Source organism: Branchiostoma floridae, chromosome 13 (genome assembly GCF_000003815.2).
Source record: "Branchiostoma floridae strain S238N-H82 chromosome 13, Bfl_VNyyK, whole genome shotgun sequence".
Lineage (NCBI taxonomy): Eukaryota > Metazoa > Chordata > Leptocardii > Amphioxiformes > Branchiostomatidae > Branchiostoma > Branchiostoma floridae.
In genome coordinates, this window is record NC_049991.1 from 12,006,699 (window position 1) to 12,024,902 (window position 18,204).

The 18,204-nt window shown below is 40.2% G+C and overlaps 1 protein-coding gene across 3 annotated transcripts; it reads left to right on the forward strand.

Annotated features, from left to right (window-relative positions):
* Positions 1 to 845: 845 nt before the first annotated feature.
* Positions 846 to 18,204, forward strand: LOC118428903 (DCN1-like protein 3). Of its 3 annotated transcripts, none has more exons than XM_035839183.1 (3): positions 846 to 975; positions 1,333 to 1,434; positions 15,310 to 18,204. In XM_035839183.1, the coding sequence occupies exon 3, from the start codon at positions 15,414 to 15,416 to the stop codon at positions 16,347 to 16,349; it is 936 nt and encodes a 311-aa protein (XP_035695076.1). In that variant the 5' UTR covers positions 846 to 975; positions 1,333 to 1,434; positions 15,310 to 15,413; the 3' UTR covers positions 16,350 to 18,204. The 3 variants fall into 3 exon arrangements, with proteins under 3 accessions (XP_035695076.1, XP_035695077.1, XP_035695078.1); XM_035839184.1 differs by having other exon boundaries at positions 951 to 1,029; XM_035839185.1 differs by lacking the exon at positions 846 to 975 and adding an exon at positions 1,029 to 1,197.

An 18,204-nucleotide genomic window follows, 5' to 3' on the forward strand; every position in this document is an offset into this window, starting at 1 on the left:
ATTATTTTCCTGCAAACCCTTCTCTCTGCAATAATTTTTCTTGATGCATGTCTTGAGAAGATTTGTCAATTGTTGGATAGAATCAAGGAGGTTATATAAGTTTATAACCTCCTTGATAGAATGAAATGCTTTTCATCTTTTCTCATGCCTGTGATACCTAGCTACTGTTGTGTCACAGCTTTTATTCTGTTTTAAATACCCCCAAACGAAATGCCTTTGTGGCTGAAGCTCAGGAAATGTCACTGATGAATGCCTGCATCACATGACATCATCTATTTCCCTGTAATGACACATCCAAAATCAATGACTCCCAAGGACAGAGACATTAATGAGACGAGCCAATCCCAGAATGCAGATAAGATTGACCTGTGAGAACCTCGTTGAGATGGATGGAAGTATGGTAGTGATCCTTTCCCCCAGCTTTGTCTTATTCCATTATAACCCATTACACAGCTAACTCTAAGTGCCATCCAGTGCCATTAGGACCCTAGATGAAACACCAGACAAGGGTCTTGAATGGGATGCGAGCTTTTACATCCTCTTGATCTCCAGAGTAAAGCATATTTTTTGTGAAGATATGGACTGCATACATACAGCTGACAGACTTGCTTTTTCTTAATGTTAACCTAAATAAAAGAATTTAGTGTCTGTTTAACAATGTTAACGTTAACGTTACCAGCTCGTCATTTTGCATTAATTTTCTCACTCAAAAGTTGCTGTTTGATTCTTTGTAAAAAAACACAATCAATCCTGCTTAGTCCTCCACCACTAAACCAAGTGAATTACTACTTTGTTGAGACGTGGTCTTGGAAAAGACATACAAATTTCCAAATCCAAAACAACATATCATTATTGAAGGTAGGATGGTTTGAGAAGTGCACAAACCAAGGAAACCCCCCTGTCCATTTATGGTACATTCCAGTAAGTCCGGATATGACGTCACATTATTTCCGGCAGCAGGCTTTCTTCGGGAAGGTGAGAGGTTTCGTATCGTCTGCCTTTCGCAGGCGAATTCAGTTCTTTCTAAACGTACGTTTCGCTCATATTTTGTCCATATGGTTCGACAGTATATTAAGTACTTTATAGCCTAGCCATACACAAGTATACCGTTTGGTATCAGTCGTGGGAGGCCCAATATCTCGGGACGAATTTGGTTGGGGAATTTCCTGTCGTCTGAGGTCGGGGTGCTTTGTGAACGTGAGTGTAAATAATGTCGGCTTCTGCTGGATTGAACCCGAATTGGGCAGACTAACGTTGGTTTTAAGAACAATCAGAAGCCTTATATTACCTTCTAGGAGTCTGGTATTTATCCTAACGTTCTTCTCGTTGTAGGACAGAAATTATATCTTGCGGTAGCGCAGCCTGGGTCAAGCTGGGGCCGAGCAACAAAACCATGACATCCTAAATCGAACCTGTCAAATTCAGGGTATACAGGTAGGTGATTACAAACGCCATAATTTTCTTCACCTTCTATGATAAAATAGTGCCTGTTGAAAAGTACTGCGTTCACGTTTTCGCTTTTTTCCTCATATGCGACAGTCTGTGGATTTCCTTTACATGTCTTGCTGAAGAGGTCGTTTCCATTTAAAGATTTATTGATCAAAGTCGTGATCAGCAAACTGATTGCATGTTATTATCTGTCCTGAAAGCACACTGTGTAACATGATGCATTGACGCCAAATATCAAATCCTATTGTAATTTGGAGAAGGGAGGTCCCGTGGGCTTTGCTGTACCACAAATTTTATTTTGTCTACGAAGCATCCGTGGCGAGGAAGTCATTTATAATCCCCACACCTCAGCTCACTAGAATTTGGCCTAATTTCTTCTCAGCCAACCTGACAGCTGCTCCCATATATGGCGTCCTGGGGGAGTTTTTAGTTGAAATTTTGAACAGAGATTAATTTATGTCGAGCAAGGATCATCAAGTCAGGTGTCGTGATGATACGTCCACGGGCGTGGGTTGAGAAAGCTGGCAGGTACCATAGTCCTTTCACTGGCTATTCAGTGGACTGAGTTTTAGATTGATGCTATTTCATACATCAAGATCAAACCATAAAACTGGGTACAAAATTAATCATTTGGAAGCAATTAAATCTTTGGTGTTGTAGAATGAAGCACAGTTTTTATTGTTGATTAGATACTCCCATAGGTAACTTGTTGTAGTTATACCAACAGGGGTCAGTTTGCTTGTCAAGTGGTACCTATTCATAACCTGCTTAAATATTAATTTTGAGGAGTTCCGGTGTCTTTCTTTGCAATCAGTATGTGGTAGATGCATAATTCAATATGGTCACTCTTGAAAGCAGCTTGCATTAGGAAAATGCTGTTAAAAGAGAAAAAAAACATTATTAAAGCATCTGTGCATGGGGAAGGTATGGTTTTGATGTTTTTTTGGAAAATGTACCCCAATACATGTTCATGTGTCATTGTCATTCTATATAGCTTGCATGTTGAAGCAAGTTTTAGAGCTGGCCTAGCCAGGGCAAGTAATTTCATCATACAGGGTAGTAATTTTACTTGCCTGTGCATGTTCCCATATCAGCCGTCATTCATTTATTTGCTCAGAACAAATGCAGCGACCTTGTGCACATACTACATTTGTATAAACCTATTATTGATTAGTTGCATTTTCCTATTGTCATGTATGAGATGTTTTCTGGAATCAATAGCGATTATTGTATTCTTGCTGTGCAGCAATTGCTCAAATACAAATGAACTGAAGTTGGATATTTCTAGCTTAGCATATAAAATTGGACTGTGTTAGAGTATAACATGACCAAAGGGCATGTTAAAAGGTTAGATCAATAGTGCACATATTGTTCCCTCAGTGAGGGACGACAGATATGGATCTACATTGGAACTTTTGTGATGACTGCTTTGTCTACAAATATTTCTGGGATTACCAGGATAACCTGATACCAGACAGCTTTAGAACGGAAGATATGGAAGATAAGGGAACAGAGACTGTTGTGGTGAGTTGTAGCGTGATAACATGGATACCATTGTGTTGTAATCACTTCCTTTGTACAGGCGATTGTTTGTATTCTTCCCATGGTTCTCACTGAGCACATCACACTTATAAATGCTGTTTAAACAGAGGTTAGAGGAAGGTATGATACTATCTCTTGAAGGGTATATATTTGAGTCTGTCACATTTAATGGGACTCATTTTTCAGCCTGTGTGGTTACTAAGACACTGTTTTGCCTTAGGCTGTGTGACCTGTGCCTGTAGATAAAAAGCGGGGTACCACAGACCAAGGCGATGAATAGAAGGCCTTTAAAAGTTAAATTGCTTGGAAACTTGACGCATAATAGCAGGGCATACCATTAAGCAGTATACCATGTATTGTCGTGTAACTTGTTTCTTTTGATGTTTTTGTATCATGTCACCAACAACATGGCATCAGGTATACAATGTAGTTGACACATTCATGACATTGTAAACTGAAACTCAATGTGCTTGGATGTATCATCGTTACAGTGCTGCCTTGTATTGATGATGATGATGATATACAGACCACTGCAGCAGTCCTCCCATTTTATCAGCAAGCATTGGATGTAGTAGGGTTCTAATAGGTCTGACCCCAAGCCTTTGATGTAAGCGAAGTTTTGTCTGAACCTCCACACTTTCTGTTTGTAAGATAGAGCAGGTCTGGACACCATTTGTGAGGTGATGGATTGCAGAGAGTCTAGACAGTCTAAGATGCACACATGGAAGTTTTGGTATTTTCCATGGTATCTTTCACAGTTGTCATTTTGAAAATTAATGAGAAAGGTCATAGAAACAACATTGGATACCCTTTGGATGAGTTCCTCTTGCTCAGACTCAGAGATGTAGTAGAAGATAGTAGCTCCCATAGTCCTGACCCTCAGACTTCAGTGCTCTTCCCAGACAGGGTTTATTTTTGCAGCCGCCCAAACAAAGAAGCACTTGTTTGCCGAGCCCCTGTGAACCAGACCTGACCTCTGTTATACAGTTATTGCTCAGGCGTCCTGATCAAAGGTAGTGTGCTTTGTACTGTTTATGCCTGCTGCATTTCAGCTAGTACAAGCCTGGAGTAAACAATGTAGAAAACACTGTGGATCTGGTAATCTAACAGTTACTTGGTTACATTTTGTTCCCATGTACATGTCTTTGATATGTGTACATGTATTAGATCCAGGACCAAAATAAGGTTTATGATCAAACTTGTGTTTGTAAGAAATAGTTTAAAGTATCACTTTATGGGAATTTTTAAGTAGAATTTAACATATTTTGATGAGGTGGACAGCATAGGCATTATTTTTGCTATGGATATAGAAGGTTGAACATGGTATGCTTTTATGTATGACTGTACATTGCAGAAATCAATATCTGGATGCCCATATGCAGTACAGTGCCTTTCATTGGACCAAAGGACATCTCATTTTACAGTATGTCTGTCATTACATTCACACTGCATTTGATCTCAGGACACATTAAGATATGGTTCACCCTCTCCCAATTTGTAGGGCTTCACCATAATGTACCATGCAAATCCCTTCTGATGGGCTGTATATTGGGAGCCGTACCTCCCGTTAAGACTTCATTACCAGGCATCAATGTAGAGATACTCTCTGATGGTCTCATGATTTTGAAGTTCCATTCAGCCCCAGATTGGGCAGAGTAAGACCTCCCCAGTAAGAAGGGAAACAGAGTTGTTGAGCATGCTGTGGACGTGTCTGATAGCAGGTGTGCGGAGCACTTCCCCATCCCGGTGACCTTGATGGCGGAGCTGCCATCATCCATACCTCCACTAATGACAGCATTTGTGATGCGGCAGACTAAGTGGATTTTCCCTGGGGTGGTATTAAATGGGATGCTGCCATACATGGATATGTAAACAGGGTGGCCACCTGATAGTTTCTGGGATATTACAGCTTGATGTTAGAGGTGTTGATTGCACTTTAATCATGAGGAATATCTACTTCATTTACATTCACTGCCATGACTTGTGAATGACAATGCCTGGAAGTAAATATCATTTGACAGACCAGACAATTTAGATCTATCTATAGCATTGACATGTTTCATGTAAGGTCATGTCTAAACAGGAGGCATATGGTAATTTGGACTTAAAAACTTCCAGATAATTTCTATCACAAATGTGTGAGATTGTATGTGCTTTATGTGTGATAGTCAAAATTTTATGTCTTTCCTTTTATAGACTAATTCACTGATCATTTCCTTAAGGATTGCAACATAAGTCAGCGTCATTATTATTCAAAACCTCTAGTGTTCATCAAGCCCCCGTGCATGCCCCAAAAAGTGCCTAAGAAATATGGCACCCGATAACTTGACCTATGTAAAGCAGTTGTCCCTTGCAGGTGTGCAGGTAATATTTATGAGCATGTCCCATCTAATATATGTACATGCATACAGGTGTGCAGAGGTCATTCATCATCATCTGAATGACTAGTAGATTGTAGGTCAATATCTTGATTATGTATTGGCAGGATGACTTCAGGTGGCAGCTGTGTTAAGTTGGTAGGTGTGATGACGCCTTTATTATTTCTCAAGCCTTTGGTGGCATGCTGGAGAAGATCCAAGTTCTACTAAACCCACTTACCGGTAGTCGGATTTTCTTGGAAAATGTGCAAAATTCAATCGTTAGCATCCGTTTTCCCATGTTTTATTTTTGAATTTGGAACACACATATACATGTATGCTCATTTTGCAGCTTCTGTGAATGAATGTAGTAGTTTGGTTGCAAGTTATTTGGTAAATGGACGAATGTGTAGCAAAACATATATTGGTACTCAAGCTCTGTAAGTGATTGATAAACTTACATGTATGCCCCAGTACCATCACTACTGAAGCTAGATAGTGCCCATTTATAATCCTGATAGAAAAACAGCCATGGTTGACCTACTCTTCATACAAAAGTCAAACTTTGGCCCTTGAAACGCTGCAGCCCATCAGATGTGTGGACAGAAGCTGACCTGTTTTCATCACCTTGATCATGCCTGGGGTCTTGTGATCTAGCCATGAATAAATCATATACAGGAAATTCAATTCTGACTTCCACTCTGTATGGGTAAGATTTGGCAGTTTGGCTTACACAGGATTTCACTGCGTCGGGCATGGATTTTGGTTGAAGTGGATCCTAAGGTTTGGTCAGCTTTGCATCATGTTAGTGTCTGAATTCATAAGAATGTTCAGTTCAATCTACACATTCAGAATGTGTATATGTATAGGAGGCAATTGAGAATGTGCAGGTTAGTAAAGATTCAACTGACTGCCTGAATATGATGATTGCTATGGAACTTTATGATAATTTCTGGCAAATGGTTTTATTGATTTGTTCCTCTGTTGAATAATCGTATTTCTGATATTTGCATCAATCTATTTGCCCGTTACTCAAGTACTATTTCCAACATGGTATTAAACCTGCGTTTTGACATTTTTACTCCCATGGGGGCTATTGTGGAATATCTCTGGAGTAGCCATATGTATGATTTGCCATGTCCCCAAGCAATTTGCAATTACTGCAGCGGTTCATTTGGATCCAGTGTTTATATCAAAGAAGCATTAGAATCTATGATTATTTTGGGACCATGAAAAGGGTCCAAGTATGGTTATTAGCAGGAGTGCTTATTTTCATTCATCAGGCTGAAAGATCTTATCAATAGGCTTTAATGAGGCGAGCTCTATCTTTGATAATGATGTGACTGACTAGCCGGGTATCATCAGTCACTTGACTAGGACATGTAGGAAGCACCACGGTAAGCAAGTGAGAAGGTAGAGCTAAGAGCAGGCTTTTAGCCAGGCATGCGTCAACGCGTCATCTGGATGCACTTTTCTTAGAATGACAAGAAATTTGATGCCCCTGGACGCCCTATACTGGGGAGAAAATCCTCTGACAAGCATGAAATTCTGATTGACCAGGGATGCTACCTGGTCATATGTGGTCACAGTCTTCTACTGTGACATCTGTAACAGTATTTTTGCCTCTTTGGATACCTTAGAATGCACTGTTTTAACTTAAAATCATCAAAAACTCTGCACCATGGAAGGAGGATGCCCTCAGACCCCCCTACAATAGTCACTTACCGCGACTCACCAATAAGTTTGGACTCCCTATTATAAAATCCTAGCTAAAAGCCTGGCTAAGAGTAACTACAGAGGATGGCACCCAGGTTAGTCACTGTCTGTTGATCGTCACCAACAAAAATCTGGAGACTGGGGAGAGAGAAACGTACAGAAGAAGATAATGTGAGCAAGGTTACATGGGGTCTTGGAGAGAGGACTTGTGAAATCTAACTTGAAGATAACCTCACTGTCAAGGTCTCATGCAGGTCAGAAGATTATGATAAATGTTGCAGACAGGAATCCTCTTGAGAAGTTTCCTTGGCATTGATTAGTCTATGCAGCCATGCTGTGTGCCGTGGAATTGACTGAATATCATGACATGGTCGCGCAAGCATTGATCGACTCAGGCCACTTCCCCCCTCCAAGATGCATGAGAATATAATCTGAAAAATGAGTCAAGTGTGCCTTGCGAGGGGCTTTTGGAATGAGTGTACCATAAAAAATACAATATTGCTGCAGCAGTCAATTATGATGTTCTGTGAGTCCTTGACTTCCATAGAGGTGCCAGAGTGACAATATTGATCGGGAAGTCCGCATGCTTACTATTGCTTTCTAGGGGCAGCTAATGCCAGGATGCTGGTGCTGATGCTGACCGATAGGTAGGGGAGACTTAAGCCGCTGGTACATGTATGTATGCGTATTCATTGTCAGAACAGCAGAAATCTACTACAGAAGCACTTGTAATTTGTAGGTGGAACCCTTCTCTAGTGCTATATGTCAGTTTGTGAAGAAGCATGCATCTGATAGATATGTGAAATAGGACCATGGTGAAATAGAATTAAATTGAATATTGCAGAGGGTAATTCTAAAAGGTGGTGTTGAATTAAGCTTGACATTTTGGTGTAGTGTGGTCAATGTGGAACGTGAACAGTAATTCGTCATGTTAATGATTAATGCACTGATCGATATGGCAGTCAGGCAAAGTTGAAGATAACAAGCTGGGAGGGATCCATCTGTCCAGTCTTAGACACTGCATGTGCATTATACTCTGGTCGATATTGGCTCTGCTGTTGTGAAGACCTTCAAGCTGATAGGTTTCATCCTGTCTGGTCAAATTGCCCATGGCCTTTATGCCCAGGGGAGGCATTTGGAGATAAGCTGGTTGGATGGGTCTAGGATTGCTGGGAATAGGAGCTAGCTGCTTCCTTGGAAAGGTATATGATATGCTTCTACAATTTTTGCCCAACAAGAAGGTAGAAACAGTGATAAGAAAAAGGATGCAGTAGTTTTGGTTCTATCTGGGACAGAATGGTTACATGCTTGACTGAGCCTGAAGACCAAGAGCATGGCTGCTCAGAAGCCCGTATCCACAGCCAGACTTTTATTTCCGTTCTTCTCTCTGCCTTTAGTGTTTGTGCTGTGAACTGGAAGGCCCAGCGTTGACGTTTACTCAAGATTAAAGGGAAAGCCCAAAAGGATGGCAGTTAATCTTTAATGCAACTATGGTGTCTGGTTGTCTAAAATATCAAGGGTGTGCAGGGTTCAGAATACCCGTAGCTCAGTTGTCCCTGCAACCATACTTAATTTCATTGTCAGCGCAGCACGCTACCTAGTTTCCGAGCTGACATTGCAAGCGTCGTGCTAGCTGCCTGTCATTGTGTGCACCAAGGATTGAAATCAACGTTGCTACACTAGGTAAACATCAGGCTCATTATGAACAATGGAATATTGAGCTATCATCCTGGCTTTGACGTTGAATATCTTTCTTTCACGTTTCTTTTGTGATTTTGTTAATTAATTGGTTTTTGCATCTGCGCATGTTAACTAAACTAATGTTTCTCTTGCACATGTTTAATGTTTAATGTTGAAAACATTTAAGTATTAGACTTGATTTGCAGAGCTCGGACCTGGTCTTGTCTCTTTGGCAACCTGAAATGTTGCAACCTAGTGTTTGGCTGAGGTTGCAGCTCTGAATTCCACTCCTTTTTACATGTACATCTAGGAATTAATGTTCCTGAACATTTCTCAAGTTGAAAATAGGACCATTCTATTCATTTTATGAATATGGTAAATATTACATACTCTGATACAATGTAAATACAAGTTGATTTATGCATAAGAATACAGTACAATATTCATATCCCAATATATGAGCATTTTTTTCGTCAAGAAATGACACAGGCTGTATTAAATGTTGCCACTTGCCAGATTAAAGTGAGCATTCCTAGGTTAATGTTCCATAAGCTGAGGGAATAACACTCAGTACCAAGGGACAGTTTTTTTACCTAATTGATATGCTGCCTGCATTTATAAGGAATGTTTCAGGGTCCCATAGCTACAACCGATGCATTCAGACAGAACCTCGACATATGTTGCCAAACACGTGAAAAGCCTAGATTGCTGTTATAGTAATAATAGGGATCCTCCTTTGTCACGTCCATGGAAAATTGAAATGGAATTTTCATGAAAGGCAATTTCCTGATTGAATGGGATTGGGCAGAATGTTCCTGTATGCATGTTTAAACACAAACACATGGCGCCTATGCTGAGTACACTGTCTGTTGGTGTACAATAGGCAGTTTGAGGATAATATAGCCTGGATACCATACCCAGCCCAATCTAACAAATATCTATCGTGCAGGGTAGATATTTTTGACATTGGGCTGGGGTATGGTATCCAGGCCACGGAAAATAAGGAATTGATCATTTGTGTAATAAAACAACAACTACAATGTAGTTCATTTTCTAGACTAGGGCTGGCTATTGATACAGCGTACCGGTACAAAACCGTTTTTTCTTATTGGACCGGTCCAGAAAAACCGGACCTGAAAAAATTAGGTGTACCGGATGTTGGACCGATTACAAAATTAACAGATTATTTCATCAGGCATTCACACGTTTTGGCGCTTGCAGGTGGAAGAAAATAATAAGAGTGAAGTAGAGTAGTGTTTATAGTAATTTATTCCAAGTTTTACAGCCATTCGCAAAGGCGCAGTTAGCGTTGTAGGATTTTAGAACGCCAGTGTAAGTCTAATACTCCACCATACAAATTTCTTTGTAGTGAAATGGACCATTGGCATGAGTCATACTGAATCAGGTCCAGGTTCAGGTCCGGACCTGGACCTAATAATCTGGACCTGAACCGGACCTGGACCTGAATTTTCTGTACCGGTACCTACCCCTATTCTAGACCGTAAATTAATTATGTAGGTACAATTTTCTTGCCAGTAGATATATAGGTTGTTAAATGTACAATGTAAGAATATTACTTTATTATTAGTGCGAGCTCATAAATTGTATGCTACCCCAGGTAGTATTACCAGAGTATATGTTTGACAGTTTCCAATCCATGTTCTATGAGGGTCTGCATGGGGGGTCTTGGTAACGCTTAACGGTGAATTCAGGAGGCCCGGTAACGCTTAACGGTAAATTCAGGAGGCCCGGTAACGCTTAACGGTAAATTCAGAAGGAGTTACAAAACATCACACCGTTGAAAGTTACACTGACGTGCATTCCTATTCATACAACGCTAGAGTAGTTATATCAATAGGGGAAAATATCCGACTAATGACAAAGCAAAAGGTGCCCAGAACCCGGAGGAATGACAGGGACAATGTCCATGACATCTGTAAATTGACGGAGGCAGATCTAGAGTTCCCGGCCCGCCACAGAGACGGCGGCAGCAAATTTCTTATGGGGGGATTGAACTATTGTTTCAGCGCATGGAGCGCCGAAGGCGCGACGCATCCCAGGGGGTCCGGGGGTATGCTCCCCCGGGAAAATTTTAAAATCAAGACCCTCTTATTTGCTATTTCCTGCATTTTCGGCAAATTTTGCTAAGACTAAGCTAGGTTGATTTTGACATTTTCATCAAATTACACAATGATTATAGCTTTGGCCTCCACCCCAGAGCCCCCGACATGTTTTACCATTTCGAGCTCAAAAGGCACGAGACGTTGCAATATAAGTCCGGGAAAATTAACATCTGGACCGTCTGAAACGCCATTTACTGCATTTTGAAGGACACATTTTGCTGTAAGACGAAGCTAAATCAAATGACATTTTGTTAGACAGAAAAGTTTCTGTGCCTACCCACGCCCCTAACATATTTTCACCATGTCCATGTCATCGTGAGCGCCAAATGCGCCAGTCGTCGCAAGGAAGGTCCGGAGAAGCCTCATTTTCTGCATTCTATGAGTTCTTTTTGCCCGAAACTAAGCTAGGTTTACATTGAAATCTGTATGAGTGCTAAGGTTTTTGAGGGCGACGCTTCCGCAACATATTTTACCCTGTCCAGAGCCGAAGGCCGGGAGGCTCGGAGAAAATTTTGAAATCTGGACCCTTTTAAACGCCTTTTCCCGCATTTTCAGGGACTCTATCTGGCATTTGACTTCGTGTGTATAACGGGTTACGATTAATTTCTTGGTAACGCTTAACGGTGAATTCGGGATAACAAATAACGATTAACGTTGAATTAAAACGACCAATAACGCTTCACGAAGAATATACCGATAACGGTTAACGTTGAATTAGAGAGGGTCGGTAACGATTAACGGTGAATTAAAATGGCTCGTAACGCTTAACGGAAAAAGGCATGCAGACCCTCTTCTATGCCATTAGCAGCCAGAAATATCCGGAGACTGGTTTTTACTCTGGTTGAAAATTAGCACAATTTGGCATGGTCCTATAAATAGCTTTGTTCCATTAGGCTATCTCAATGTATTTCCTTGGTTTTCAGACACATTTAAATGAAAATATAGCAAGTGGACAATTAAAAAAAAAAACAACTGAGTGCACCAATTGTGTAAGCCATAAACCTGGTCCTCGAGCTTGTTTTCATATTGTTTTTCCATCTAATAGCACATCAAGTCTTAGATTATAGACTCTATATATATATTTTAAAAACCTCTTGTTCATATGGTCCTCCTATACTGTTAATTTTGACATACTATATTCCCCCTGTATGTCTTTCTATTTTACATCTTTCATTTTACTTTTATCACAGGTGCATATTACACTATTAGCCAGTCAATAATCACTAATTTGTGACTATCCATGTTTCTAAATTACAGGAAGTGGCTTGCAATTCAATATTTGTTCTGTACTTAGCTGCCTGCTGGGTTTAATAACATTTTAGCAGAACATAAATAGTACATTAACTTATTTCTTTTGTTCTGATAGACTTTCTAATGTATGTACGGATTTATCTATTTTCCTATATTTTCTTTCACAAAAGGGTTGTATAAGCTGTTTCTGATCCAGTGTGCAATTTAGCATCGTTGTCTGTTGAATTTTTGTTGCTCTGAATGTCAGCAAATCAATAAGAACTATTGACCCATGAATGATTGACTAACAATGTGTTTTATGCTAGGTGTGTGATTGTTTGGGTCCTTTGTTATGTCATAGATGATAGAGTTTGTTTATTGTTGTGAGCCCTGGAAGATTAGCTCCATTTGGTGCTAAAGGGCATCCTAAGAAACTCAATAGAGTGTAGCTGTTAAGAAGTTTTTGTAAGACATTTTATAGTACATTTATTTATATATTTCATACTCTTGCCTGAGGGTGAATTGCCAAGTGACAAAAATGTTAGACATGACAGACAAACAGTGGTGAACAGTACAGTAGACAGTTATTCTAGTATGAAGGCTAAATAAATAAAAATGTCAACTAAGACAACATTCTCTATTTACAGTATATACATTACATGTATATTCTAAAGGCATATTTTCATACCTGTAAGGGTGAAGGTGTCAAAAATATTTAGATTTACTGTTAAATATTTATGGCTGTGCTAGCCAATTTGGGTAGAAATTCCAGGAAAAGAAGAACTGAATATGCCAGTACTTACACCAAGGGTTTTCATTACCTGCTTGCTATTGTATAGTATCCTTGGTTAGGCTGGTCTTGTTGGGGGATATTAATCAGCATAAAGTTTAATATCCTGATGAGTACATATACATATTTATAACTAGAGTTGATTATGCATTACATGTCACTATATCACAGTTCTTTCTCTTCTGCAGAATTAACTTTAGATTAACCCAAGCATTCTCAATACCAGATCAGTGGGTACATCTTAATTTTCCTACGCTGGCATGATGACCTTGGCCGATACATGCGTAGAATATTGTATGTATAATGAAGGGGTTTGGGAGAACTAATCGGTATGGATGGCGTATTGATAGTCTGGCTCGTAGTTCCTGTTGTGAGGCACGACTCACTTCGTGCCTACCAATTAGTGTAGGATGACGTCAAAGCCTGAAATGCTGTGTTTGTGCAGGTCATCGCACATGGCAGGCAGGGCAGGGCCTGTTTGCCCACTGGTAATAGCATTGACCCCTCTGCACTAGTCTGGCGCTGTGTTCTACGTGCTGCACGCTTGTGTGGGAGATATTGTCTGACGTTTCATGGGACAAGTAGGTGGTGAAAATTTTACTGTAACAGTTCTGTCTTAAGGTTTTTACCTGTCTTTGTATTTTGTAGGTGTGGTGGGGAAGGTCATTTAGTACAAGGTCCTGGGGCAACACTATTAATTATAAGGGATCTTAGGTTTGTACAATGTCTTGTATTATATAGGTGTGGTTGAAAATGTCATTCAGTTAGAATCTGCATAAGGGACTATCTGTGACAGGTAAAAGTGTGTGGGTAGCTAGAAGTCCTTTCCTGTCACTTGATATAGGCTAAGATTTTGTACTATTTTGTACATGTAATGTCTGTCTGAAGTAGTCTGTTACAGCTTTTCTGGATGTCTTCAGTACTGGAAGAGTTGCCTGCCCACCAAGGTCAATCAGTGCACTCTGGAAATCTGTAAGGCTGACAGAGAAAGGCCTATGCTTATATAACATTTCACAATTACCAGTGTCTGCATAATGTGTAAAAGAAGCTTTGATATTTATAAAAGAACAGAAAAGTATGAAAATTTAATGCTAGTTTTATCTTGAAATTTCATAAAACCTGTATTGTATACAAGTAATGAAAGAGAATTCTTCATTGTTTCTCTTACACTTAAGTCATCTTAAATTTGCAGATGGATTTGCAGAACAGGTTTACTCATGGCTGTGAGGGTGTGTTATGATATACCAGAAGGCAGTTATGTACCTGTACCAGCCATATACATATACAGATAAACTTAATAGGTCTGTTTGTTATGTCAGCTTGGACGAATGTTTCAAAGTGTGACTAAGGTATATGAAAGCAGAGTGCATTGAACTTGACCTGAGGAAATGACCGTCAGGTCGGGTCAAGGGGTGACATTTTTTCCAGCCAGAAGGAATGCCATTGACATATGTGTTGACAGGAAGACCTCAGCTCTCTAGCTCAGCAAATTGGCAAGCTTACAGAATGTCTAGACAATGAACAAGTCTGGGATGTTCACGCAGAATTGGATCTCTATCTTCCACCTTCTTAAGACTATGAGAGAGCTACTTTTCTGTCAAGGAAATTAGCTTCTACCATACCCATGGTTTCAATGAAATATTTTTTTGTCCTGATAGATGCTTGGCCTTTAACTTTAAGGATGGGAATCCTTCTGCTTTGTTTATACAGGCAGACACTGTGTTTAACTTTCCTTACCAGTAATATGATCTTTTTTGTACAAAAACAAAATGTATTGTTATGCTTCTGTAGGCTTAGCGATTTATATTCTGCACAGCTTTCGAGCCACGTCATTATGGTACCATATGGACACTTTGCCCCATGCTTCTGAGCACCAATTAGAAGAAATGGACAAAGGCCTTTACTACTTATTCTGAATCTCAAGTACACCTAGACAATTTAGGAGAGTGCACTGTTTCAGATATTCACATATGCTATATATAGTTATGATATGTCTTACCTAAAATAGACTACCATGGCATTTATATAACGTATGATGAATAATGTATTTTTCAATGCACGCAATATAAATTTAACCATAATCATAGTACAGTATACAAATTATGTCATACTGCAGTACTTGTCTGTGAGCTGCAACAATGGCTTACTTCTGTATAATATCAGTTTTTTTCCTTATTATCATCTTTTTTTCCCAATCTAATTCAGTCAAATGTAAATTCATGTGTAGAGTTGTTTGGCATACCTTTCTTCTTTGTGCAGGATAAATTTCCATGGAATGAGTGACTAATTTCCTGCCTTCAACATTATCCCTCTGTTTGTAGTCTTCAGTTTTGACAACTTTTCACCCACAGGAACTGACTTTTCTCTCCTACTTTCTTAGAAGTGTATCAATCCTGACTCATGTTTGTTTTTTCTCCTGCAGACATGCTGAAGTAGTGAAGAGTCTGAGACAGGGATAGCTGGACTAGTAGTTGGGAGGATCAATTCCACAATACAGCAGGACTATTCCCCTTGCTGATATCCTCCATGGGCAAGTGCTTGTCGCACTGTGTGGACTCCAACTCCACCGAGTCCCAGAGGAGCCAACAGTCCCACAATGGGAAACACCGCACCCCCACCCCACCTAGCTACTACAGCTCTGTGCAGAAGGGCCAGTCGGTCAGGTCCGCCCCATCGGACGGCTCTCACGAGGAATACTACACAAATGGTTCCTCCCACAAGGAGATGAGGACTTCTGAAAAAAAGGCCCCCATGCATCCAGCCAAGCTGCCAACCATCTCATCCATTCAGAGGACCAGCAATAACAACCTGAAAACCATCTCCATCTCCCCTCCGGAGTACTCGGAGACCAGGATTCGTAAACTGTTCGACAAGTACAAGGACGAGCACGAGGACTGCATCCTGGCGGAGGGGGTGGAGCGGTTCTGTCAGGACCTCGGCGTGGATCCCGCTGAGTTTATCGTGCTGGCGCTAGCGTGGAAGTTTAACGCGGGAACCATGTGCAAGTTCACCAGGGAGGAGTTCGAGGGGGGCTGCAGGGCGCTGAAGGTGGACAGCATCAAGGGCATCCAGGCGTCCTTCCCGAGCCTCCTTCAGGAAGTCAAAGATGAAACCACCTTCAAGGACTTGTACAGATGGACATTCCAGTTCGGCCTAGACTCAGACCAGGGCCAGAGGTCCCTGCCCATAGACATGGCGCTGCCGCTGTGGCACCTGGTGTTCTCCCACAGACAGCCTCCGCTGCTGCATCGCTGGTTCGAATTCCTGAAGGACAGTCAGGTGCGGGGGATCTCGCGCGACACGTGGAACATGTACTTGAACTTTGTGGAGGTCGTTGGCGAGGACTTGAGTACTTACGACGACACGGAAGCGTGGCCGAGTCTGTTCGATGACTTTGTTGATCACGAGCACCAGAGGGAAAAACAAGCCAAGGAGAGGGGAATGCAGGAGGATGAGGTGTAGAGAATGTTAATATCTAATGGCGATCAACATGTTGTCTTTTGTTAATGTACTTAATCTGCACTTGTAAGAGCTGGTGTAAATATAGCTGCAATGGGGTGCTTTGGACAAGAAGTGTGTGGCAATCTTTTAGAGATAATGCAGATTTAGTAGCGCTCAAGAAAAATCTGTGCATGTGATGCTTCTTAAGGTTTAGTAGACAAATAGATGTGGAGTGGTTCAACAACACACTATAGCCTATACTTTGTCATGCCTTACCAAACCACTGTCTTTTAAGATAAGGTTGTTGTATGCAAGGTTTGGGCTGGGTTGCCATAGCCAATAATGTGTCATATTCTTGTAGTCCCAGCTGAAGACAACAATGGAGTCTTGAACATTTTCTATACATGTAGTCTTGATGTACGACATGTAACTTTGATTGTTTACCCTGAAATTGAAGGACAGACAAATACTTGCAATTCTGGCTATCAGCAGTGCTGCTCATTCCCCTACAAGAATTTATAATTACAGTATTAATCTATTTCTGTGCTTCATATTTGCCATGGTTCAACATATGACAGCTTCATATAAAAACATATACCTTACATTCTATAGCCCAAACTGTTAGATGCACACAGATTCCACATTGTATCTACATGTATATCAACAGTTTACACTGACAAAGTCCAAATTGCTTGTTGCAAACAAAAATGTTTTTTAGTGTTAAGAAAACCTCTGTTAGATCAAGGTTGGATAAGGCATTGCTAATGTTGCAATATATTTTTGTGTTTTAAAGTTGAAGTTGTAATGTGCTATCACCTTGGCAGGATACTGCCTGAAGCAGCAAAGAAACTTTTGATGTATGTATGTGACAATGCCTTGTTGAATAGCAGCACTAAATGTATGTGACTATGTGTGTTTAAAACAGTAGCTTTGGATTGGACTTGTACGTAAGTCTCAATGAAAATGCCGATAACTTCAGGTCCTTTGGTGACATTCCTGTAAAAAGTGAGAATTAAGTTCCTTCGCTCCTGCATGTAAATATAATGTGACCACTATCTGTGGCTATAGGAGGTTGGCTGTAGGACTGTCCGTTTGCAGATGTTGCCTGTATCAAGAATTCATTCAGCTCCGACCTTTTCTGTCACTGTCCTTTCTCCTAATATTCTCCCAATTTTTTATGAAACCTGTTCTGTATGGTATATATTTTTGTCATATGATATTGTTTTTTACTGTGTAGTTGTAGTTGTGTTTTACTAAAGTATGATCTAAAAGATCTTCAACAAACCTGACAATGAAGTCATCTTGTCTAAGGATGCTATGGCTGATGTCTGACCAGTTTCAGTGCACTCAGTCTGCTTTTTGCTCTACTGATAGGATAGAGAAAAGTTTGCTTTATTTGGCTACCCAATTTATGATCATAAAATATGGAATGCTAATTTTTGTTTTCTTTTCCTTTTTATTTTTCTGCATTGTTTTTACTGAAGTTTTTTATGATTCTTTGCTACAAAAAGTATTTTGCTCATAACTCATGTGAATGTTTAGAATGGTACATTTGTAGATAGCTAATGTTGTGTGTGTCATTTTTGTTGTTTCGAAGAAGCCAAATGTGGGTTATTAATTGGTTGATTCCGTGATATTAAGATGCTATAGAAAGTCACGACTCACAAGTATGTATCAGTATCTTGTACAAGTGATTTTTTCTGTTAAATTACCGCAATGTTACTTTCTAGCCAACATACGTGAAGTTCAGTCGCGTTTTATTTTCATTCCATTTTAGTTTTATCTAGTTGTTCCTAAAGAATATGAATGTACATTGTATTTGAAAATTTCTTTGTTTTTGTAAGTGGCAATATGCAATCACAAACTGCACCCAGTG

What these genes read in the sequence shown, in the direction of transcription:
- LOC118428903 (XM_035839183.1), top strand. Translation starts at nt 15,414, where the DNA reads ATGGGCAAGTGCTTGTCGCACTGTGTGGACTCCAACTCCACCGAGTCC.